The sequence below is a fragment of the Lathamus discolor genome, chromosome 3 (genome assembly GCF_037157495.1).
Source record: "Lathamus discolor isolate bLatDis1 chromosome 3, bLatDis1.hap1, whole genome shotgun sequence".
Lineage (NCBI taxonomy): Eukaryota > Metazoa > Chordata > Aves > Psittaciformes > Psittacidae > Lathamus > Lathamus discolor.
In genome coordinates, this window is record NC_088886.1 from 7,462,061 (window position 1) to 7,485,844 (window position 23,784).

The 23,784-nt window shown below is 41.5% G+C and overlaps 2 protein-coding genes and 1 long non-coding RNA gene across 8 annotated transcripts in view; 2 read left to right on the top strand and 1 right to left on the bottom strand.

The window, feature by feature from the left end:
* Positions 1 to 8,208: 8,208 nt before the first annotated feature.
* On the bottom strand, positions 8,209 to 18,713 carry GPX7 (glutathione peroxidase 7). Its single transcript, XM_065673329.1, has 3 exons — positions 18,465 to 18,713; positions 10,280 to 10,541; positions 8,209 to 8,790 (listed from the first exon to the last, which is right to left on the bottom strand). The coding sequence occupies exons 1-3, from the start codon at positions 18,669 to 18,671 to the stop codon at positions 8,627 to 8,629; spliced, it is 633 nt and encodes a 210-aa protein (XP_065529401.1). The 5' UTR covers positions 18,672 to 18,713; the 3' UTR covers positions 8,209 to 8,626.
* LOC136011483 (uncharacterized) lies at positions 18,430 to 21,674 on the top strand. The gene is made up of 3 exons (XR_010611394.1): positions 18,430 to 18,774; positions 20,031 to 20,153; positions 21,153 to 21,674. It is a non-coding gene; the product is annotated as an uncharacterized LOC136011483 (long non-coding RNA).
* Positions 21,675 to 22,264: 590 nt separating this feature from the next.
* Positions 22,265 to 23,784, top strand: part of TUT4 (terminal uridylyl transferase 4) — a 48,483-nt gene continuing 46,963 nt past the window's right edge. For all 6 annotated transcript variants that reach the window (XM_065673331.1, XM_065673330.1, XM_065673332.1 and 3 more), the window contains exon 1: positions 22,265 to 22,376. The gene's annotated coding sequence lies outside the window, so the exon portion shown is untranslated. The remainder of the gene's footprint in view (positions 22,377 to 23,784) is intronic.

The following is a 23,784-nucleotide window of genomic DNA, read 5'->3' on the forward strand; positions in this document are numbered from 1 at the left end:
AACATAAATGGTAATCTCCTAAACTTTAAGGCTTCCCACGATACTTGCATCTGGGGAAGAACAACCCCATGTACCAGTACAGGTTGGGGGTTGACCTGCTGGAAAGTAGCGAAGGGGAAAGGGACCTGGGGGTCCTAGTGGATAGGAGGATGACCATGAGCCAGCAATGTGCTCTTGTGGCCAAGAAGGCAAATGGCATCTTAGGGTGCATTAGAAAGGGAGTGGTTAGTAGGTCAAGAGAGGTTCTCCTCCCCCTCTACTCAGCCTTGGTGAGGCCGCATCTGGAATATTGGTCCAGTTCTGGGCCCCTCTGTTCAAGAAGGACAGGGAATTGCTTGAAGGAGTCCAGCGCAGAGCCACAAAGATGATTAGGGGAGTGGAACATCTCCCTTATGAGGAGAGGCTGAGGGAGCTGGGTCTCTTTCGCTTGGAGAAGAGGAGACTGAGGGGTGACCTCATCAATGTTTACAAATATGTAAAGGGTAGGTGTCAGGATGATGGAGCTAGGCTTTTTTCAGTGATATCCAGTGATAGGACAAGGGGCAATGGGTGTAAACTGGAGCATAGGAAGTTCCACGTTAACATCAGGAAGAACTTTACTGTAAGAGTGACAGAGCACTGGAACAGGTTGCCCAGGGGGGTTGTGGAGTCTCCTACCCTGGAGATATTCAAGGCCCGCCTGGACAAGTTCCTGTGTGATGTACTGTAGGTTACCCTGCTCTTGCAGGGGGGTTGGACTAGATGATCTTTTAAGGTCCCTTCCAACCCTTGGGATTCTGTGATTCTGTGATTATCTCTTGGGGGCAGACCTTTTGAAAGCCTAACTATACTACAAAAGTAGTCCTTATTTGTGGAAATTTTCCAGCTTTTGGGGCAGAATGGGAATGAGATCACATCAGCAGTATGGAAATAGTGTTAAAGAACTTTGTGGGACTCCTCTCAGAATAATGCAGTGTTGTCTGATTGCTTGTATTTAAATCTTGTACCAGTTATTATAATAACTTTAAAAGTAGTCATCTTCCACATGAGAGTGTAAAAGGAAGATAAATAAAAAATAACTGGTTCACTGCTGCAAGCCTATGCCAAAAGTAAACCTGGCCTGAGAGAAGAGTTGCTGAGCATTCATTACACTTCTGGAAATAATAGACATTTTACTGATGCCAGTCTGTTCCCTTTAGAAAGTAAACAATTCAGCTCATAAATCAAGGGCTGAAATTGATTTGGAATAGTGGTAACAAAGTCAGTCTCCCACCATGAAGTCACTTTTAATGAGTCACCATCCAGTCCCAGAGACATCCTACAATTCACAACAGGTAATTAATGCAAATAGGAAAGGGAACCAGTAAGTGTGATACTAATTCTAAGAGTTTGGGTATGTATTGAGGTTTTTTAGCATTTTGAAAGCTACTAAAGTACACAAACCAAGACTGCTAACCAAACCATATTGATAGTGAGGGGCTGGAAGCACATCCGTTTTTTCAAATGATTTCACTTCATTATTCCCCTGTGAAGATGATTTTGGTTCCTGAGAAGAACTCATTTAATGCATTTCTGCCATTTGAGCTGATAGAGATCTGAAAGAAAGTGAGTTTATATCTGGCTGTTAGTGATGCAATACACAAAAAAGGCCTTATCTTTATAGATGCTGGACACTCGGACCTTCCATCATATCTATGTAGCTATTCCTAGTATACAGCTTTCTTTGTTTCTTGGTTTATGACTTCTGTTGATATCATATTGTATTTTTTGAGCACCAGCCTCCATGTTGGTTGTTATTTCATGCACTCATTAATTAACTCACTAAAATTCATAGAATCACAAAATGGTTTGGGTTGGAAGGGACCTTAAAGCTCATCCAGTTCCAACCCCTGCCATGGGCAGGGACACCTTCCACTAGAGCAGGTTGCTCCAAGCCCCGTCCAACCTGGCCTTGAACACTGCCAGGGATGGGGCAGCCACAGCTTCTCTGGGCACCCTGTGCCAGTGCCTCAGCACCCCCACAGGGAAGAATTTTTTCCTGATATCTAATCTCAGTCTCCCCTCTGCCAGGTTAAAGCCATTCCCCCTTGTCCTTTCACTACATGCCCTTCTAAAAAGTCCCTCTCCAGTTTTCTTATTGGCTCCCTTCAGGTATTTTGCATAGTATTATTTCTATTAAAGGAGAGGAAAATGAGATTATAGAGTGATTAATTCACATGCTTAGTATCAGAAAGGAGACATGTACAATGCAAGAAGCAAAGTCCAGCACTGATAGTAACTGGTCTGGACATCACAGGATGCAGAAACCTGCAGCAGTTTTTTCACATGCAGTGCTTTAGTGCAGGAAGAAGAAAATACCTTTTTTGACAAAGCACTGAGTCTTCAACAAGGAGTCCAGAACATAGCTTATTTGGAAGGATCGAGTGCATTTCAAACTAGTAGATATTATTTTAAACAAGGATTCTTCAGGGGGATTTTCAATTAATATTAAAGTGCTTAGAAATTATGTTTTAAAGATATAAAATAAACTATAAATGCTCCATCCCTGGCAGTGTTCAAGGCCAGGCTGGACAGAGTCTTGGGTGACATGATCTACTGTGAGGTGTCCCTGCTTGTGGCAGGGGGTTGAAACTGGATGATCTTGAAGTCCTTTCCAACCCAAACCATTCTATGATTCACTGTAAGATTGGGATGCACAGTAAACTTGGGTCATTTCTGTCTATTGATACTGTCATCAAATTAATCTTGGGCTTGACAAACTGTGCATGTAGTTGACAACTAGAAATGGTGTCCTGCAGTTGGCGGTATTCGATAAGACTAAATGATTCATATAATTCAGAGACTTGATCTTGCAGTTTTACTCAATGATCTATTCCTGTTGACTTCGGTATAGCTATAGGCAGAATAGATTGGCAGCCTCTGAACGCTTCTTCAGAAGAATGTTTTGTTATTGGGAATTGTCAATGGTTTTAACCAAACTGTTCCCTAAGCTGAAACTTGCAGAAAAACATGTTTTCACAAAACTCACACCATCAATTTTTAAGTTTGAAAATCATCAAATCTTCTATATTGGCATTTAGATTAAATTTCTTGGTCTGAAATGATTTGCACTTTTAATATTTTATTTATATTTTTTAAGCTTGAATATATGAATAGCAATTTTGAAACATTTCCTATCAATTGTATCCAAACAAAATGCTTCAGCTTAACCAAACTGCCTGTTTGGGGATTACTTTTATGTGAAAACTTAACATCTTCACACTCTGTATGGATTTGGATAGACTTCCAATATAAAATGCTTGTATGACAGGAAAACATTTCCCTTTATCTCTCCAGTGGTCTCTCCAGAAGACAGTAAAGTACCAGTAATAAAATAACTAGTATTTTGAATATAGAAGTAATGACAGATCAGAGTGAGTGGTGTCATTCTGAGGGTTAGAGAAGCTGATGTATAATTTAAACTGGGAATTCAGCAAGCTCGTTGATTACAAGCACAGTTTCATGATTGTGCCCTTTTTTAAAGGATGGGTGAGCAATCTGTGGGTGATGGACGTTTTCCTCAGCATCTGGTCTTTGTTTATCATTGTCAGATTTACTTGCTTGCTAAATAAAAATATAATGGTTTATCATATCATTCAGATGAAAGCACTACTCATGATGAAACAGCAATGCTTTTAGGGAAAGGGGGACAAAAAAGACAGAGGACTATTTTATATAATACAATAATAGCTTTCTGGCCGCATCTTTCACTTAGGGAAACAAAAACTACAGCTCCCTGAAGATAGGATTCCTGTGATTTGTTTGATGGCGAAGCGTTACACAGAATTGTATTTACAGATCAGGTGTTATAGAAGTTTGCTCTTCAAGAAATTGTACTCCATTCTTTTCTGTTGTTCTAGAATACTGTTATCTCTTTCTATTGTCATTGTTCCATCAATTAATAATTAGGAAAGAACCAGTGCCTGACTGCAGATGCTGTTATTCCTGTTATTCCTCCTTGAGTGGAGGAAAAGAATCTACATTAGCTCACCTTCCAAATACAAGTCTTTAAGCTTACTTAAAATGCAATGATACTTCAACTGTCCTCATTTTCTGGAATTAGTATAGATCTTGTTCAGGAGATATCTTGCAATGCTTTGAGATAAAACAGCACGTCTTATCTAGTAGCCCTCTAGACTGACAGCTTGGATCAGGTTTTCTAGGCTAAGAATGGAAAGTTACTCAGGGCTGACTTCAGCTCCTGTGTAGAGTCGTCTGGTAAAGGTCAGCCATTATCACTAGACAAGCCCCCACTGTTGCCTGTGCCAAGATGCTGCAGTGTTGGCATAAAGATGTAGCTGAATTTTGTTGGGTTTTATCCTATGTTGTGGGCATCACTGTGTGTGAGCTGGGTAGGTAGATGAGTTAGCTGTGTAGCATTCAATCAGAGTCACCTCTGTGGTGATGTTCAGGTACAGCTGAGTTACTTCCTTCTTTGTGTTTGTCTCTGCTACTGCACTTTAATATAGTTCAGATTCTCATCTCTTGGTGCTTTCAGTATCGCATCCATCAAAGGGTTTGAAAACTCCTTTGTGTTTTGTCAGTGATGTTTCTATTCTGGGATCTGTTAATCACGTCACAGAAAATACCTGATTTCTCTGCTTACTAGCCTCTTTCTGTGAGTGAGTCAGAGGTTAAGCTTGTTAAATTTCATGTGGCTCTAGGAGTAGCTGCAGTATAAATTTATGCGTATATACAATGTATTTGGCTGATTCAATAACTGAAGGTAGCATAAGATTTGTTTTACTTAATCAAAGGGATGTCCAGTCTTCTGAGAGTACTGACCATTTAGTCAGTGAGCTCTTTATTGAAACAGATGCTGATGTGTTTGAAACAATAAACTGAGAACCATTCAGTAGAGAGAAATTGTGTCTGGATTGCTACTGAGGTTTCCAACAGGAATCACAATAGAAACTGTAGTGAAGTGTCCCTAGTGTGTAACTAAAATAGCAGATGTGGCTGTAAGAATAACCAGGGTATTTAGTTTTGTTCTCCTTACAATGCCAAAAAAGGGAGATAAACCCCTCTCTATTGCTCCATTCAATTGTTCTATTTCAGTGTATTGTATTCCATTTCAAAACAAAGCTTTGCATATATGGAGGTCTGATTTTACAGACTTTCTGGGACAAAATCTTGAAAGATTCAAAATACCCTTTATGTACTTATAGTTAGGCTTTAAAATTATTTCTTTTCCCTCTGGCATGCCACAGGGGGCACATGACTCTATACAATTGTGTCTATGTGCTTAGTTTAGCATTTAAATCAACATGAAAAGGCTTTACACCTCCAAAGTTGCAAACTGTAAGTTAGCAAGTCCTAGATGATCAATCACTTTCCATGCATAAATGTTCTCCTTTCTTAATGTGCACTATTATTTTTTCTGCAAGGTAGACAAGCAGCAAAGAAAATAACCTCATGCTACATATTCAGAGCTGGTTTACAGCTTTGGGGACTTGCTGTAGAGAAGATCTCTGTCAGATTAAAACAGTGATGGAACTCATGAGCCAAAAAAAGCCATTTCTGATCTCTGCATGCCCTCTATATAGTCTCAATGGAAAAACTCAACCCAGGCAATTTGCTTTGCCATTTTTCTGAGCAGAAAGTCATGAAGTACTTATAGCATAACTGTATATGAATTCACCTACAACCAAGAATATTTACTTTCATTCTGTAACTATGATTAAAGGACCAAAATGTTTGTTTTACAAACTGATTCCACTACAACAAAGGATGCAGTATATGCCACATGTTTAATTTAATCACAAAAATGTTTCTGTTCATGTCAGAGAAAGTAGTTAGGTGCTTAAAAACATATGCCTGCTCAAATTTGTTGTTCTTCAAAGCATGCGTATGTAATACCTTAGTTATCTTTAAATCTCCAAAAAAGAACAACAGCTCTTAACCATCTTCAGGATTAAGTTATTCATAGCACTCAGGCATCTGCTCAGACTTCAGCCTCCAGAACTTAGCTTGTACTACAATAATAACACCAACAATTACGGCCTCATTGTTCTGTGACAGAAACCCTTTGAAAATCTTGTCAGCAAGGACTCTTTTTATCTCAAAAAAACTATAATGTATGGGTCCCTGCTCTTAACCTGGGGATGCTTTAAGAAGAACCTAATCTTGTCCAATTGCAGTATTATTAACAAGTTAAACTCTTTTGTTCCTTGTTATGCCTTTAAAAGCAGCACAAACAATATTTGTCCATACAGTATGAACCCTTTCCAAACTGATCATTGCCATTGTATCTCTTTAGACTTCAAGAAATTTGTCTCATAGAGAATGCAAGATCCTGTCCATGTAAATCCAGAGCTCTGCTTGAAGTTGGACACCCAAAACTGAAATAGAGACTGGGCTTAAAATACCTTTCAAAATATGGTCTGGGCTCATCAGGGCTTCCATTATAAAACACACTTTCTAAGGAGAAAATCTGACGCCCTGCAGCACTTGCTAAGAGCATGCTGGGGCACTGCATTAGTATCAACAGAGAAAAGAGACACAGTCTACAGAGTAATACAAGGCCTCCTTTTCTAGTGGTTGGATTTTCTGTCCCAGCACAGTATTAGCTGGGTCTGATTTTCCTTTCTTTGTTATATCCTTAGCAACCATCGTCTTAGAGTGATTCGTACAAGAATAGACTTCTTGTCTATACCGACTGAATGGACGGTAGAGTTCACTTTTCTCACCATCACTGCCACAAGCACCCATTTCCTGCACTCTTAAGTTACACTCCAAGTGAGAAGTAGCTGATGTAGCTTGCTACATACTCATTAGTATCAATAGGACCTGAACATTTCCATGCCCATTTTGTCCCAAAGTTCTTTGGCTGCAAACGTTCTTTTAATTTCCTTCTCATTCCTTCCTTCTTACTTGATCTCTCTTTTTACTTACGCTACCTCTCCTTTTTATTGTCTCCCCCCCTTCCTTTTTTTTTTTTTTTTTTTTTACCACTAAAACATAAAACTTCTCGCTCTTGGCTTCTTTCACGCAAATTGAGTTTGTGCCTTACTGCCTCTGCCCTTCAGATTCTTCCTGCACACACTAAAGTACCTCCAGCTCTTACTTCCTTAATCCGCTCCACAGAATGAGTCGAAGACCTCAGGAGACAGCAGCTGTTCAAGCATGGGAACTATAATATACTCTATGATGAACCCTTTTATTTGCAATAGTTCATCAGTACTTGTCTTTCCCCTCTAGTTCTGCAAGCCAGTGCATGCCATAATATTTGCCTTTGATTTCAAGTAGAGCCTGTCTGGATATTGAAGAGCTATAATGGTTGTGGTGAGTTGGAAAAAGTCTTTATCATGGTCTGGTCAATTAAGGCTTATTTATACACTTGGGACCTGACAACTGTATGGACAAATGTTGTTTGTGCTACTTTAAAAAGCGTTACAAAGCATGAAAAAAGCTTTCATTTGTCAATAATACTGCATTTGGACAAGACTAGATTCTTAAAGCATCCCAGCGTTAAGAGCAGGCACCTGTACATTGTGGAGGTTTTGAGATAAAAAGAGTTCTTACTGACAAGATTTTCAAAGGGTTTCTGTCAGAGAACAATGAGGCTGTAATTTTTAATGCTATTATTGTAGTACAAACTAAGAAGTTCTGCAGTCTGAGCAGAAGTCCGAGTGCTACATTTGGAAAAGGTGCCATTAAACATTTGTGACATCAATGTGATATTAAACAATGTAACATTATGCAACAATTAAATATCTGAAAAATTATTTCATTGGAAAAATGATGATTCTCCAATGTTTGCCTGTACATGCAGCAAAACTGGATGGTGTTATGAATTGACAAATTTAACATCGGTTGTATGAAGCAAGAATAACTCTAAACCAAAATGCTAATAGAAGAGAGAAACAGCCATTTTATATAAGCTCTGGTCCTAGAGATGTCCAAATGGCTGTTTAAAAATCATCTCACAATCTTTACTGGGTGAAAAAATAAAGAAATTCTTCTCATAGCTTTTGGATAATTTTTACAGAGACTCTATTTTTATATTTCTTTCATTTAAGTTTTATAGATGTATTTTCCCCATGCCCTTCTTAACTGACTTTCTAGACAGATGAAATGAGGTATGTTTGGCCTTGGTAACTAGAAAGACATATACCTACATATAAGTCTGCCTGGTTTGAAGGTATCTGTTCTGGCCCTCTGAGCACATGCCTCAAGTCAATCATGCACTTTGTTTTCATATGTTCTTTATTTTCTCATTCAGTCCACACGCAAAATATGACAACAGAATTGTAGATAACAATGAGATCCCAATCGGGAAGCTCTCGTTATTCTGAGCCTTCTTCCTACAGGTACATGAAGTAACTTCCTATAGGATTACCAATAATTAATTATTTGAACTGGGAAAGAAACAGTTGCCGATCAGTTTATTCTTTCCCAGAAAGGTCAAACTGAATTCAGTTGGAGACAAAATTTACAGTACTCTGACCATGCTAAGTTGATGGCTTCTACATTCTTAAGATGGTGAATGTAGATTCCATTGGTCATAATTTCCCTTCCCCATATACTCTCTTTTGGAATGTGAAAGGACAAAGTCCAGTCCTAGTTCTCAATAAGGCTGTAAGTGGCATGCTGAGATTTTCAAAAGTCATAATTCATCTTTCTTCTTCAGGATGATTTTCCTTACAAGTTCTGTAACATAAGGTCTTATTTCTTCAACAGTGACAGTAGAGTCCCAGGCCTTTACTACTTTCCCATTGGGGTCCACCAGGTATTTCCAGAAGTTCCAGGTTGGTTCTTCTCCTGTAGAATCTATAGGGGGGTGGGGCAATAAAAAAAGTGGGAACTTAGAAAAGCAAACCAGGCTGGCCAATTCCTGACATTTGTTCATGTCAATTTGACGATGACCCTCGCAGAGGAAGAAGGAATGTAAAATTAAGGGGGAGTTGAGACTGAATAATGAGATTCATTTTCTGACAGACAGTAGCACCCTGGAGACTAATGGAAACAGCCAAGCTTGAGACAGACAGGCAGGAGAAAGCACTATTATCAGTCTTAAAAGTGTGTGCTTACACGTGTGTGTGTGTCTGTGCTATATAGACAAATCCAAAACAGTTGAACACTATAGGAAAATGGAATTGGGCATAACAATATAGGTGTATTAGGAGTGTTTGCTTATCCAGAATTTTTCCAGTAGCATGTGCTTCAGAAGAATGTTTCAAGAAATGCTACATGAAGAAATAACAAAGTAAGCTGTTGCAGGACATTTCTTCTTAATCCTTATCTATGAGTTTTTCCCTCCATGACCACATAGTCATTTTACGCGAGTCGCATTCTTATTCTTTACTATTCTGCTACATGACTAACAGAATGTTCAGGATTTTCAATCAGACCAGGGGCCTCATTGCACTAATAGCACGACTGTGTGGACCAACAAAGAAACAGAAGGTTTGCAAGTTTCATGTGACATGTCTGCAATAAATCACCCTGTTCTGCAAAAAGAAATAGAAGAATGTGAAGGAGATTAACAGGAAGTCTGGCTGGCAGAAAGATCTATTACAGACACCTGGAAGGAGGTGTGCTTGAGGTACTCAGAAATACTACCAATACTCCTTTAAAGTCAGTGGTATGTGGGAGAACACTGGTTCTGGAGAGAAGCAGCAGCGATATGGTCCTTGTAGAACGCAGCTCAGGTGATACCATATCATATTGGGCTTTACTAAATATCATTGCTTCAGACATTTGACAATGAAGACATTTCCTTCACCCTGAATAAAGACTGATATTTTTGTTTGGCATTTAAATGGTATTTAGAACATTCATTCATGCAAGAAAAGTGGTGCCCTGATAGAGATTATTCTGCTTTACAGTGTAGTTTGTCAGCTGTCTGTTAAGAACCAGCAAAACCTTTTCAGGTCTCAGTGCCAGCTCTAGTTCAGAATAGAACTGGAGGGACTCTACAGTATGGCTGTTCTGATGCTTGGCTAGGAAGGAGGAAGGGAGTATTCAAGGACATCTCTTACTGCCTGGTTTCACTTTGTAATTGTTCAAGTAAATTACGTAGGTGCTTTGCTTCCACTTATTCTACAGCTCTTGAGATGAACTTTATAAATCTAACCTGCAGCAGCTGTGCCACAGGAGAAGCACTTACGAGACTCCAAAGTGGAAATAGGAAGATCAGGTGTTGTATGCATACAGGAGAGTATTTCAAGACCTCTATTTCATGCAGAGGTTTATTACACTAGCTTTTACGGGGCATCTGTTATCATACTGTCCATCCCTGGAGATCCAGATTACTCACCAATTAAGTACTTGAAGGCAGGAATTGCACCAGCGCCACTGACTGTAGTTTTGCTGAACATAGGGAAGGAGGCACTGTAAGTCTTCCGTGCAAAACTCTCGATTTCTTTGTTGGTGTCTGGTTCTTGCTGCCCAAACTGATTGCACGGGAATGCCAGGACATTGAAATGATACGGGCCGAGGTCCCTCTGTAGCTGTTGTAAGGCCTTGTAGTGGCTATCTGTGTACCCACACTCACTTGCAACATTGACAACTAGTGACACCTGAAGAACAAGAGAGATAAAAAGATGTGCTGCACATGTCAGTTTTCCAACAGGAAGGCTTGAAATAAGAACATCTAGAGAACTGTGACCGAACACCTGTGTTTGAAACTACACTGAGCTCTGTTCACAACAGGAAGATTCAATCTTTCTTTTATGTATTCCCATTTGGCTACCATGGAGTTAATGAATAAACTGCTAAGCAATCTTAATTATGAGTTTACAGACAAGCTACGTTTCTCCATTCTGCCTTTTGCATGGTTTCCAATCATATTCAAGGAATTACTATCCAGCTAAGATATACCAAGTTGAATGAAACTTGCAAATTAATGTATTTTGGGTAGTCTGTTTATCTTTCATGGAGCATCTGTTCTGCAAGATCTCTCCTTGCACAGAATTTAGTACTCACAAAGAATTGGCTGATCCATCATTGCTGGTGTAGATGCCTTGACCTGGAAGTTAACAGAAGCAATTACAGGATTTTGGGTTGGTCTGTGCAGTATGGATTGTGAAATATCCCACCATTTCTGGAGTAAACCTACTCAGTTATGATAAAATGACAACCTTTTGCATAAAGGTTTACTACCTCCATTATAGACTCCAAGAAGTGAAGGCTGTGCCCACTACCATTTGAAGTCATTCCTGTAGCTGATCATCTCTGACTGCACATTGTGCCATTTAGGCATTACCACCAGGCATGTATCTGCCTGGGAACATCCAGCAGAGAGGAAGATACCAAACACAGGACAGCACTACAGGAAAACAGAGGTGTGTATAAGGAGAATACAGACTGGAACAGATTACAACAAGAATTTGTTAGGGAAATGAAGTAACCTGACCCTGAGTTGACACATATTCACAGTTTCTCAAGGCCTTGAAGAGCTTTCCATTGGTTTTTGAGGCATTTTATCCTTAAATAACTCCTAGAACCTATTTTTAGACTTAGGTGGTTTATTATTCCTACCAATTTTATAAGTGTGAGTTGCCACTCATTCTACATAAATTGAGTCCATTCTAATGTTTTCTTGTGTGTGCCACAGATATGCTAGATACAGTATGATTTTATGAATAAAAATAGCATTATGCACTTTATAGTAATTTCTTTTACATTCTATTCCTCTTTTCAGACCAATATGTAAGACTCATAAGGCAATATAAATATTATAATGCTAAAAATGTTTCTACTCACCTACATTAATATTGGGCATAGTGCAGAAAAAAAGCATTGTGATTTGGGAACCAAAATTCTCCCTGGCTTACACTAAATCTGCTGGGTTTCTACAGATTATACATCAGCCCAGCAACTAGTTCTTCATTCTCAAACTGCAAAAAAAAGTTTAAATTCAATCAAAGTAGCCAACACATTCCCCAGTACCAGTAGAACAATGGTGGCCATTTGCACTGGATCTTTCTACGAGACTTTGGAAGTCTCATAGAAGCTGGCATGTTCTCTTTATTATTGTCAGTGTGAGACATCAGTGTTGAAGGGCCCAGTGCTGCAAGAGGAAAGCCTGAAGCTTGGACACATTAATTGACCTTATCAAATTGCACAGCAAGTAACTCCAGGCAAATTAGACAGCAAGTAAGTGCAGGGCAAGAAAAGGAAGTAAAAAATTCTGACTCCAAATCACAGGCTCTTGTGTCTGTGACCTCTGGCTTTGCTCAATTTAAACTTTGGATTCTTGTGTTACTATTGCTCCATATTCCTGTGTGTAAGTTTTCATGCAAAATACAGAAGTATATAGGGAATAAGAATAGTGATTCAAATAAATTGTACGAAAAATAAGCTACTACATAGAATCATAGAATAGTTAGGGTTGGAAAGGACCTTAAGATCATCCACTTCCAACCCCCCTGCCATGGGCAGGGACACCTCACACTAAACCATCTCACCCAAGGCTCTGTCCAACCTGGCCTGGCGATCGCCAGGTGTAACACCAACCTGGCGATCTTGGTGTTTAGCATTTCTTACATTAGTTAACACTTACTTTGTGTATTTTGTACCTTGTATAGATATGTAGGTATATCTAAAGTAGTTTCAGAGTGGCACTGTTTTCCCTGAAAGACAGGTAATCTTACAAAGCACAAGCTGATGTAATCTTCCTTGTGGTCAGCAGCATACAACCTAAGCAGTCCCTGTACACTTGCATATGAAATATGATCTGGAGCCATCTAGCTAACTACCAAAGCATCGCATTCCTTCAGACAACATTTATAAGCTCTACCTGAAATTGTAAATTCAGTCTCTTAAAACACCCAAAGACAATATAATTAGAAATTTCCTTTTAAGAGAAGTAATAATTTTATGATGCAGGCTGTCAGCATTTCAAATAGATATTGGACATAAAAAATAACTATTGGCAGTTCTGTTCATGTCAAATAATCTGCATAGTGGTAACTGTAGTTTAGTGTGATTGAAGTAAGAATAGGTTGTACCGCTGACTTGAAGCCAGATGTAGTTCTTTCAGATGAACTTCTAGAGGCTTTTTAAAGTATAGTTTAAGACTCAGCATTCTCATGATGTGGAACTATTCAGATACTTCGCTGTATTCACATCTCTTGGTACTCCATCCCAAATACAATGGCAATGCAAGAATTTATCATTGGAGGTTTGGATGAAACAAGGTTGTGTAGGTATTACGTTCATTTTATAACAGACAGGAAGGGTGACTTGCCAATGAAAATAACTAAGCTTTTATAACTTTTATGTGCTTTTGAAGTTAGGAGGGTTGAAAGAATTCACCTGAAAAGAAACAATTTTAATTTCCAGCTGTTTAAAACCAGTGGTTATTCAGCATGGTGGTGAAAGGCATGAGAGGCTCACACTGCCAATGGTGCAAACTTCCAAATGTTCTCCCACAAAATAGGAGGAAATTATATGTAGTATTTCCTAGAATGGCAGGCATATTGTGCTTCTTTTTTTTTTTTTCCTTAGAAAAATGCATTCTGTTACTGAACTCTGTAATTTAATGCTGCAACCCTCCTAAGAGTATACCTAACAAATATAATGCAAAACTGTCTGAATTTATTAGCATTTCATAAGGAATGTTTAAAATGGTGGTTTTAAAAGCTTTACCAAGTTATCTTTCAAGTGTCTGGCACCAGAGATAGAATCATAGAATAGTTAGGGTTGGAAAGGACCTTAAGATCATCCACTTCCAACCCCCCTGCCATGGGCAGGGACACCTCACACTAAACCATCTCACCCAAGGCTTCATCCAACCTGGCCTTGAACACTGCCAGGGATGGAGCATTCACAACCTCCCTGAGCAACCCATTCCAGTGCCTCACCACCCTAATAGTAAAGAATTTCTTCCTTACATCCAATCTAAACTTCCCCTGTATAAGTTTTAACCCGTTACCCCTTGTCCTATCACTACAGTCCCTAATGAAGAGTCAATCCCCAGCATCCCTATACCCCGCTTCAGACACCGGAAGGCTGCTATGAGGTCTTCACACAGCCTTCTCTTCTCCAGACTGAACAGCCCCAACTTTCTCAGCCTCTCCATACGATGATTCAATGTGGTGATTTCCTTTTTTGTCTGTATTCTTAACAAATAACAGCCACTCTTTATATTCTCTTCCAGAGGCTGTACTTTGACTTCCTACAACTATTAAAGTTCACTGTGCCTCTTGCCTTGACTTTAGGCTGTGAGAGTGCAAGTCAAGCACACCACCTAGTGTGCAGTGCAAACAATTCAGCCCGGACCTTACCAAAATCATTTCATTAAAGCTGAATGCTGTATTAGCTGTTGTCTGACTTCCTCATACTATCCTTTCCCTTCCTTTGCTTAGAAAACCCATGCATTCTGGAACTCATTTATTAACACTGCAAATATAGTTCTTGATTTACTTAATGCTTACACCAGCGTACCTCCTTCAGGAAAAGATCCCTGGACAGATTTGTCAATCTGTAGCTTCAAGTAACCCTTTGTGGATCTTGTAGCAGAGACAGTAGATACTATGGTTTTTAGACCTTGAGATTCTTAACTGGCTCCATCTGACTGATGGAAGAACCAGTTACAAGTGTCAGATTAGTCCAACTCAGAGTTGTTACCTTCATGGAAAGAAACAGCAATACTTTGTAGAGTAATGAAGTAGCTATACTGTGTTAACACACATTCAGTAATACTACATTCTCAGATTGCAGACAGCTGTGATGCAAAGTGGCTAGCATTACTATCAATAGTAAAATAATACTTTACATTGTTAAAATGCCTAATGCTTTTATATTATTATACTACCTTTAGTTCAAGATTTACAAAGCACTGCACTAACACTGCTTAATTACACCTCAGCACGCTGTACTTCGCTGTGTGGTATAGGCAGGCAGGCAGTAGGCACTATTATATCTAGATAGGTATAAGCATAGCAGGAATAGTTGATGCTTGGGAGTTCTGACTCTCAAACAGATACTATTTTGGGGGAAGAATGCTGCTTATTACTGCATATCTCATGAAAATCATAAAATATAATAGAAGCTGTCTTGAATTATATGGATGGATAGATTAGACAGAATCATGAAATCACAGAATCAGAGAATGGTTTGTTTTGGAAGGGACCTTAAAGCTCATCCAGCTCCAACTGCCTGCCACAGGCAGGGACACCTTCCACTAGAGCAGGTTGCTCCAAGCCCCATCCAACCTGGCCTTGAGCACTGCCAGAGACGGGGCAGACACAGCTTCTCTGGGCACCCTGTGCCAGCGCCTCACCACTCTCACAGAGAAGAACTTCTTCCTAATACCTAATCTCAGTCTCCCCTCTGTCAGGTTAAAGCCATTCCCCCTTGTCCTGTCACTACAGGCCCTTGTAAAATGTCCCTCTCCAGCTTTCTTATCAGCCCCTTCAGGCACTGGAAGCTGCTCTAAGGTCTCTCTGAAGCCTTCTCTTCTCCAGGCTGAACAAACCCAGCTCTTTCAGCCTGTCTTAGGAGAGAAAACTTATTTTATTTGGATCCTGGTAATTCTCTTCCAACAATGCATCACTGCCCTTCATTTTTAATGTAGATGGGTCAACATCAGTCTGGTAGCCTGGAATAGTCATAGAAGGATGACCTTTATGCACAGCACAGTAAAACACACAGCTTTTTTGCTTGTGTTCCCCCCCCCCCCCATTATAATAGTCTTCTCTCTCTTTGCTTTCAGGCAATATGATACCTGATTTTGTAGCATGTATGCCAAATTTTTAGCATTTTGGCTATATAATTTCTTATGCCCCCATAAAAAGGTGTACTCCCTATCATATTTTTGGTATTTTCATTAAAGTGGAGGATAGGTTATGTCTGTACACATTTCTTTCAGGGAAAAAGATTACTTTGTTCCCTGCTTTTTTTCATTTTGTTATTTCAGAACTGTTAGTACATTTCTTATTTATTCTATAACAGAGGGTACTTGTGATTTGTATCAAGATGTGCTTGAATAGAAATTGAATCAATATCAACCAGCCTTATTTTTTTCTTACTAAGAAAAATGGTTTCAATTATCTAAATGCACAGAAATTTATATTGAGGTATTGAAGAAAGATTCTGCAAGCAATGAATTGCACTGGTTGTTTAGACTTAGCACAGCTCTAGAATTAGCAGACTTTATTGTTTTCTTTAATACTCTGTATTTTTTCAATGCCCAGTTAGTTTCTTGACTACCAATGAAGTAATTATTTAACTAAATCAGTTGAGTGAATCAAATGAGTTGAATTGAATCGAATGTCTTCTCTACATCTGCCAGAAAGCTTTAGGATGTTAAAAGCTGGTTTAGCAATTAGCAGACTATTGTTCCAGGGGCTAACTAGTGACTCACTTTCTTTGTAACGCCAGCAGCACATGTAGCACTTACATACTACCTGCTTTCTTTAAATAGCTTTAAAATAGTACCATAAAGTTACATCTAAACATTACTTATCTCACTGCATTTTTAAGCAGGTTCATTTTAAGAAATAACTGGGAGCTTTAATTAACTCTTTCTACCTCAATACTGACTTCTGACAACACAGTGACAGAAAGAGATGTGTTTTATTGCTAGAATATTCCTTAAAATAGTGCACATGCTATCAAACAGCATCTAGCCTCAACATTAATAACCTCTCTGAATGCAAGTCTTTTTGTTCCAAACAGAAGCCGGTCATCAGTTTTTCGGTTGGAATGAACTATTCCATATGGCCTAGCAGAGATCAGAGTACCATGCTCTGATGGTGTTACCTTTCTCAAGGTATGGCTCTAGTGCCCTCTCTTTTGAAGCCAGTCACACCTCGAGGATAGCCTGCTACCATAGCACCACTGGAGATACAGATATCCTCCCCTAACCTGATGTGTCGGTGAGATTCCAGATCAGCTGAATTCCCCCTTCTTTCCATGTGGATTCTGGCCCTGAGGTGAAGAAGCTACAGGTGGTATTTGCTTATTCAGGCATATTTGCAGATGACCTGCAGACAAAATATGCCCCAGTAACAGGATTTATTGACAGAGCCTTTGGAAAGAACTCAAAAAACCCCCAAAGCAAATATTGCTTAATGTTAAATAGCTTCCACGTTTTTTTTCCAATACAGGTATTTGAATGGGCATGGGACCAATTCTGCTCTGAATTATGAAGGAGGAAGGAATTCCTGAAGGGAAAGGATGACTTCAACCAGGTAAGATTCAGACCTCTCATTTGGTCCAAATTCACCAGTATCCCTTTATACTGAGCCCGGGAAAGTGTCCCATCTCCTCCCACATGCCTTCTCTGTCTTCCTGCCAATGTTTTAGTGACCTGATGATTAGTGAGCTCAAACACCTCAGTGAAGTCCCTGACAAGGGGGAGAAGGAAGGTGGAAACACCAAGCTGGAGAATCAGAGTGAGCATGAGCAGTGGTGCCTGCTTTTTTGGGCAGCAGCCAAGCTGTTGGACTGCCTGGCTGCATCACTGAAGATGTGTCACTCAAGCACTGAGAATGGCAGCTGTAGGCTCTATGTTGATTTTAGCTTCTGTAATTTGTAAATGTGGCTTCTGTAATTTGTAAATGTGGCTCTAAGAGCTTATACTATTATGTCCCCTATGTGCTAAGTTCCCTTTTCACTTTTCCATAGGTACTGGTCATACCACTAAAAATGGAAAATCACATCAGGTTACATTCAAGGAAACTGTTCTTAAAATGGGAAGGAAAGCTCTGCTTAGAAATACTTAATGTAATATGTAAATAAAATCTAAAAGACATCATAAAAGTATGTAAGTATCTACATGCCCTTCCCCATATTGCTCTGGCACACTAAAAACTGACAACGGGAATAGTATTGTGTTGCTACAATTTCACTATATACTGATATTAAAATAATGATAATGTCTCCAATTTTTTACTGTGGTTAACCTGTTAACTCCATTAGCCACTGATTAAATCCTCTTTTTTATTTTTATTTTTTCATTTAGAATAATATAAAGAACTGTGATTCAGGTAAAAATAATTTCCTAAAAGGCAAAAACAGAATCACAGAATCAAGAAGGTTGGAAAAGCCCTTTAAGATCATCAAGTCCAACCTTTAAATAAGCTCCAAAAGTGAGTTATACACTGACACAAACTTCCTGAGGTGCAAATTTAATAGCCACAAGGCAGTGCAATTCATCCTGCTGGATGGAAGGCAGGGAAGTCAGGCAGGCATTCCCTGCCTGCCACGTCTACAGGCTGCAGCCTGCACCGGCAGAAGACGCGGAGACACACACACAGAGGTTAGGACCGCAAACGTTTTATTTAAAGAGCGCAGAGGAGCTGTACGACAAGCAGCATGCAGGCCACACTCCAGATCGGTTACAGAGGAGCCGTGAACGCCAATCTCCCTGCATGTGTGCACCGAGTTAATTAATGTACAACCTCTCCACCCCCATTTGGCTGCTGCAGACATGCAAGGACTGGCTGTTAAGTGAGTCCGGGCGAGAGGCGCCCATCCCCGTGCGGACTTACCGAGCCCCTGTATTTCTCCAGAGAGACTAGTTTGCCCCTGATGTTTACCACTTTGAAAGTGTAAAAATCAGGCTCCTTCTGCTGCGTAGCGGAAAAGGCTAAGAGCAGCAGTGCTGCAATTGCAAGGAGCATGGCTACAGGGATGAGGAGAACTTTGGGGAAGGAAGACGAAGGCTTGTGCTCCACACTGCCCTCAGGATCTAGCATGCTGCACGGCCGTGCTGCAGGCACTTGCCACGATAGGAAAGCGCTGCCGCAAAGAAAGGACTGCTGCAAACGGAGCTTTTGCAACAGTCTGGCTTCTGCACAGGTTTGGGAGCTGTGTCTACAGCTCGGAGGGTGTATTCACGGGGTTTTGAATGCTCTAAAATGGAGTATTTCATGGTGGTGGTGGTGTGTGAAGTAATGGGTACAGGACAAATGAAAGTGCTCGTTGGCTTGAGAACAGTAATACCGCACGAGTCTGTGGAGTACCAGAGACACATCAGAGATCTGCTTTCACCATGTCCTAGAAAAATAAGGGGTAGTTAATTGTGATTTTTGATGGATTTGTAAGTGCCTTTTTTTTTTAGTACGCTGGCTACAGCATCTAGTAACTATGGTGTAATGGCAAAGGATACCAGTGGCTTGGTTGCTAGTGGTTACTGATGCAAGTACTCAGAACAAGAGTTGCAGCATACAGTCAGCAAAACCAGAATTACAAACACAGAATCAGAATCACAGCATGGTTTAGATCAGACAGGACCTTAAAGCTCACCCAGTTCCAATCCCCTGCCACAGGCAGGGGCACCTTCCACTAGACGAGGTTGCTTCAAGCCCTGTCCAACCTGGCCTTGAACGCTGCCAGGGATGGGGCACTTACTGTGAATAGTATCATGCGAAATGGAGAACCGTTATCCAGGCCTTAAGAAAATTCATCTCTGCATACACCTGGTTGCATAAAATGAGTGGCCAGACAACTGGTTTTCAGTGTTATCTGGGAGAAACCACATTACCATTAGGTTTTTAAGCAAGAAAGAGGCATTAAGCATCACAAACTGAATTTGGTACCAAAGCTTTCAGATGCACAAAGCCAAACCACTGCTTCAGTGCAGTGATGTCATTCTTTGCTTGTCTCCAAGAAAAAATAGCCATTTGTACATAGTTTGCTGCTATGCCTGCTGGGAGAAGAGGATATGTATATTTAAAGTAACAACACTAGAAAGCATTTTATGATCATTGATTTCTTTTTGGACTGAGAAACTGGTGTTCCATGCCTATGAGTCTGGTAATTCTTGGCAAAGCAAAGCACAATGTAGTGATTTACAGAAAACAATTAAGTAGCACATCCCAGGCGTATTGGAAATCTATCTCCTGAAGAGCAAATTACATTTTTAATCTCACTTTGTGATTTTCACATTTTTTTAACTGAGTTTTGGTAGGTCTTTGATATCTTGATTAGATTTGGCTAGGTAATTCAAGCATAAGTAGCATTACTGTAGGGGAAGAAGCCATGTAAAACTAGTTGAAAAATTTAATGACAGCTTTTTAAATATTTCAGGTATTTCATGGTATTATGTATTTCAGGTTAAGCAGACATCCAGCATCAAGAAATAATGCAATAATACTACAAAAATATACAGATGGAAAATCTACTGTGCTGTCTATGGGGAAGATATACTGTGCTAAGAATGTGAAGTTCTCACCTAAGTAAGTGCTACCTTTCTGTATACTTTCCTGGCTACAGTATTAACCAAAACCCTTTAATTTAGCTGACAGTCATGTATGATTTCTTCATTTTATAAATAAATTATCTAAGAAGCTTCTTCACACACAGCTAGAGACAGAGAATAGGGCTTTAACACAGTATATACATTTAAATATAGTTAAAGAACCTAGTAAATCCTAATAATAATTAAAAAAAAATCATGTCAATGATGAAGATAATTCAACATAAGCTTTCTCTTTTTTTGCCAGAAATTTAAAAAGAAATATCCACTATACTTTTACACTTTTGGGGGAATAATGTTACAGTAGTTTGGGTATGGGACTGTGTCCTGGGTTCAGCTGTAACAGTTATTTTTCTCCTTAGTAGCTTGTGCAGTGCTATGAGGCATCATGCTACAACACGAGACAAGCAAGGTTTTGCTCTGGAAAAGGGACTTTGTAAAATCTGCTTCCCACAGCTTTGTGATGATTGTCTCTGATTTCTAGACTTAAGGGGTTTCAGAATTATATTTTCTTCTACAAGCTGAGCCCCAGATCTGAAAGGTTTTGGTCACTGGCACTGGGTTGGGAATTCTTTAGATAATGGCCAGCTGGCAGTAGAATCCAGCTTCCTCTTTTACTGCCATGTGTCTGTATTGCTCCCTGCAATAGTACATTCTTTAACATCAGCAAAGAAGGAAGACTGTTCTTTAATACACAGAACACTATGTCAAAGGCTGTTGGCTTTATAATGATTTGAGTTTTCAGAGCCAACTGCACTAGTGTTTCATATTAGTGTCTATCCAACTATTTAAATCTGATATATTCTAATGAACTTCAGCTTGCAGGAAAAATGCCAGTCAGGTTTGCAAACCGGTGTGTGTTTGCTCGCTAGCACGTCCAAATGTTGATCTAGGAGGACTGTACCCAGTAGCAAGTATAATTTACTTTTGAAATTTCCTCTTTGGCTTGCTAAACCTAATAAAAATCTTTGTCAAATAGGACTGGACAGAAACCACCAACCAGCTAACCTCAGCTGTCCCCAGACACCGCTGTGATTGCTGTCACTGCTGTCGCAGACTGGACTGGCCCATGTTCTTGAAGGTGAAAGCTCGGCACTACATCCATTACAATGGCTGGAGCTATCCAATCCTCATTTGTAAAACACGAATTTCAAGTGAGCCACAAAAAAGATTAGCTCTAAGGAGCGAACTGACTTCACAATGCATTCAGAAATAACATACTTAGTGAATCCACTATTACAGATCTTGCAACTTTTGTTTACCTTCAGAGACTCTGCGGTGGTGTTTCCAGCACTCCTCATTATTTTTAATACTTTCCTTTGAACCCCTTAAGGATTTCCACATTAATCTTTTGCATGCCTTGTTTTTCTGGAAAGGCTTCCTTATCCTGGGCTAGCAAGTGCCAACATGACATTTCACTGCCAAGAAGGGGTACTGTACTGGATCACAGAGGGATTTGCCTTACACAAGCACTTGCCAATTTCTTTAGGTCACTCTCCAGCACTGCCAAGAGCCAGGCGGGCCAGCTCTGTCTCCCCCGAGACCTGCACAGCTGCCAGCAGACACGCTGGCCAGCTTCATGTCAAGGTCAGGGAGCCAGCAGCCATTTCCCCCCGGCATCCGTGTTCTCCACAGGCTGCTTTGTGTGCAGCACACCCGCCCCTCTCCACCCAAGCAGCGCTGGGAGCAGAGGGAGAGGGGGGGACGCCCTGAAGAACGGAGGAAGACGACCCTCCAGGCGGGCCCTAACCCCGCTCCACAGGGCCTGGCGTGCGTGGGGAGAGACCTGGAATGCAAAATGGGATGAAGATTAGGATGAGCGTAGGGGAATAAGGAAAAAACGTAGCTGCTTAAGCCCGCGTCCCTGTTTCCTGCTGTGGCACTGGGGTAGGAAGGCTCTGACCGCCGGCGGTGATGGGAGGGGGGCGCTGCCCCGGAGCAGCGGCAGTGCCGCGGGGCTCCTCCACCAGCCGGGCACGATCCGGGCAGGGCAGGGCTGCACCAGGCCCAGGCACCCACACGCCGCCGCCCGGCAGCGCCGCCCGCCCTCGAGGCTCTCCCTCCCGCCCTCGCCCCACAATGCATCGCGCGGCGCGACTGACATGGCGGCCGGGCCGGACTGAGCCGCTGGCGTCGGGGCCTCCAGCAGCTGGAGCCGGGCATGGCGGGGGCGCAGCCCCGGCACCCCTAGCGCCGCAGCCAGGTACCGGGCTCCTGGGGCCGGGGGTGCTCCGCCCAGCTCCCTGGGCCTCCCCCGAGGGGTGGGGGTGGCCGGGCGCGCTCCGCTCCCCCCGCTGAGCGGGGCGGGGGGAAGCGGGCTCCGGCGGGGGGGGGCCTGTTCACGCCGGCGCCCCCCGCCTCAGCCTGCGGCGCCCCAGCTCCGCCTCGTCCCTGCCCTCCGTCTTGCGCCCCGCCTCGATGGCCCTTAGCGGCCTCCCCACCTCTCGCCCGGGCAGGGGGCCGGCGCTGGGGCTGTCCTGCAAACCCGGCGGGGGCCGCTGGTTGTGGCCCTGGGGCTGAGGTGGGGGGTCGGCCGCAAGGTCAGCGGGGAACGGGAGCCGGCCCCACGGCAGCGTCCAGGCGGGCGGGCGGGCGGTTGTTGTGGAGGTAGTGCCCGGCTGAACGCCCGTTGGGGTCTGCAGGGCTGGAGCTGGTTGCTGTCGCTTATTCTCACGGCCTGTGGAGTTAAATATTGGGGGAGAGGACCATTGCGGTTGTTGAGGCTCCCCGAGGAACTGCCCCTCTCTCCCGTGCCGTCCTCATGAGCCGTGTCCCCCTCTGACGCCTATTGCCAAAGCGAAGGTTCTCCTTTCTGTGGGTCATGATGTGCCTGAAATGACACACAGGCATCCCTATGCCCGTGTGTTTGTGCTCTTTTGTTGGCTTATCTTGTATACAAATACAGCTGAATGTCTCTCCGGCTTTTGCAATATGTTGCAATGTGCCAGTTGGCTGAATGTGTCATATTACCTGAGGCCTTCTTGCTTTTAAGGTTGTTTCTGGGTATATCAAAGGAAGACAAGCTCATAACATGCAGACAAACAATATAATCAGGTTTAGGCTAAGGCAGGGATTAGTACAATAAAAACTATAGATCTAATGGTTTCTTTATATTCATGCCACCTCTGCGTCACTTGGCTTCCTGAGCACTGTGCCCTGGATTCGAGTCATTGCATTTGCTTGAAAATAGAGGATAAGTGTTGCTTCTGTTTTCATTTGAGTTGTGCTCTGTGTTTCAGTAGGTGCTTTTTGGATAGTCTGACCCCAGATAGTTATAATTATTTCCATTATGAGAAGAGTAAGTCGGCCATGGAAATATGACTTAATTACAGTATCTGGCAGAAGGTGCTATATTAGGATACAAACACCATTTTTGGAGGGAGCTTTTTAAGAAATTTTTCCACCTTACTGAAAATACCTTTATAAAGTGAATTTTGGGATGAAATTACAGTTTCCCAGAACATAAATATTTGGTTATATTCCTAGAAGGTAAATACGGAGGGATCAGAAAGTTCCTTACATGTTCTGTTCTTGCGCAGAAGACAACTGGGACTTTTCTCTTGTACCTCAAATAACAGAGGGGAAGAGACTGCTGGATGCCATGGGGCATT

Bases quoted from the DNA above. Each gene is read 5' to 3' on its own strand.
- GPX7 (XM_065673329.1), bottom strand. From the start codon at position 18,671: ATGCTAGATCCTGAGGGCAGTGTGGAGCACAAGCCTTCGTCTTCCTTC. The intron at 10,542-18,464 runs GTAAGTCCGCAC...CTTGTTCTTCAG, and splicing joins TGGAGAAATACAGGGGCTCG to GTGTCACTAGTTGTCAATGT. The intron at 8,791-10,279 runs GTGAGTAATCTG...ACCCCCCTATAG, and splicing joins TGCCTTCAAGTACTTAATTG to ATTCTACAGGAGAAGAACCA.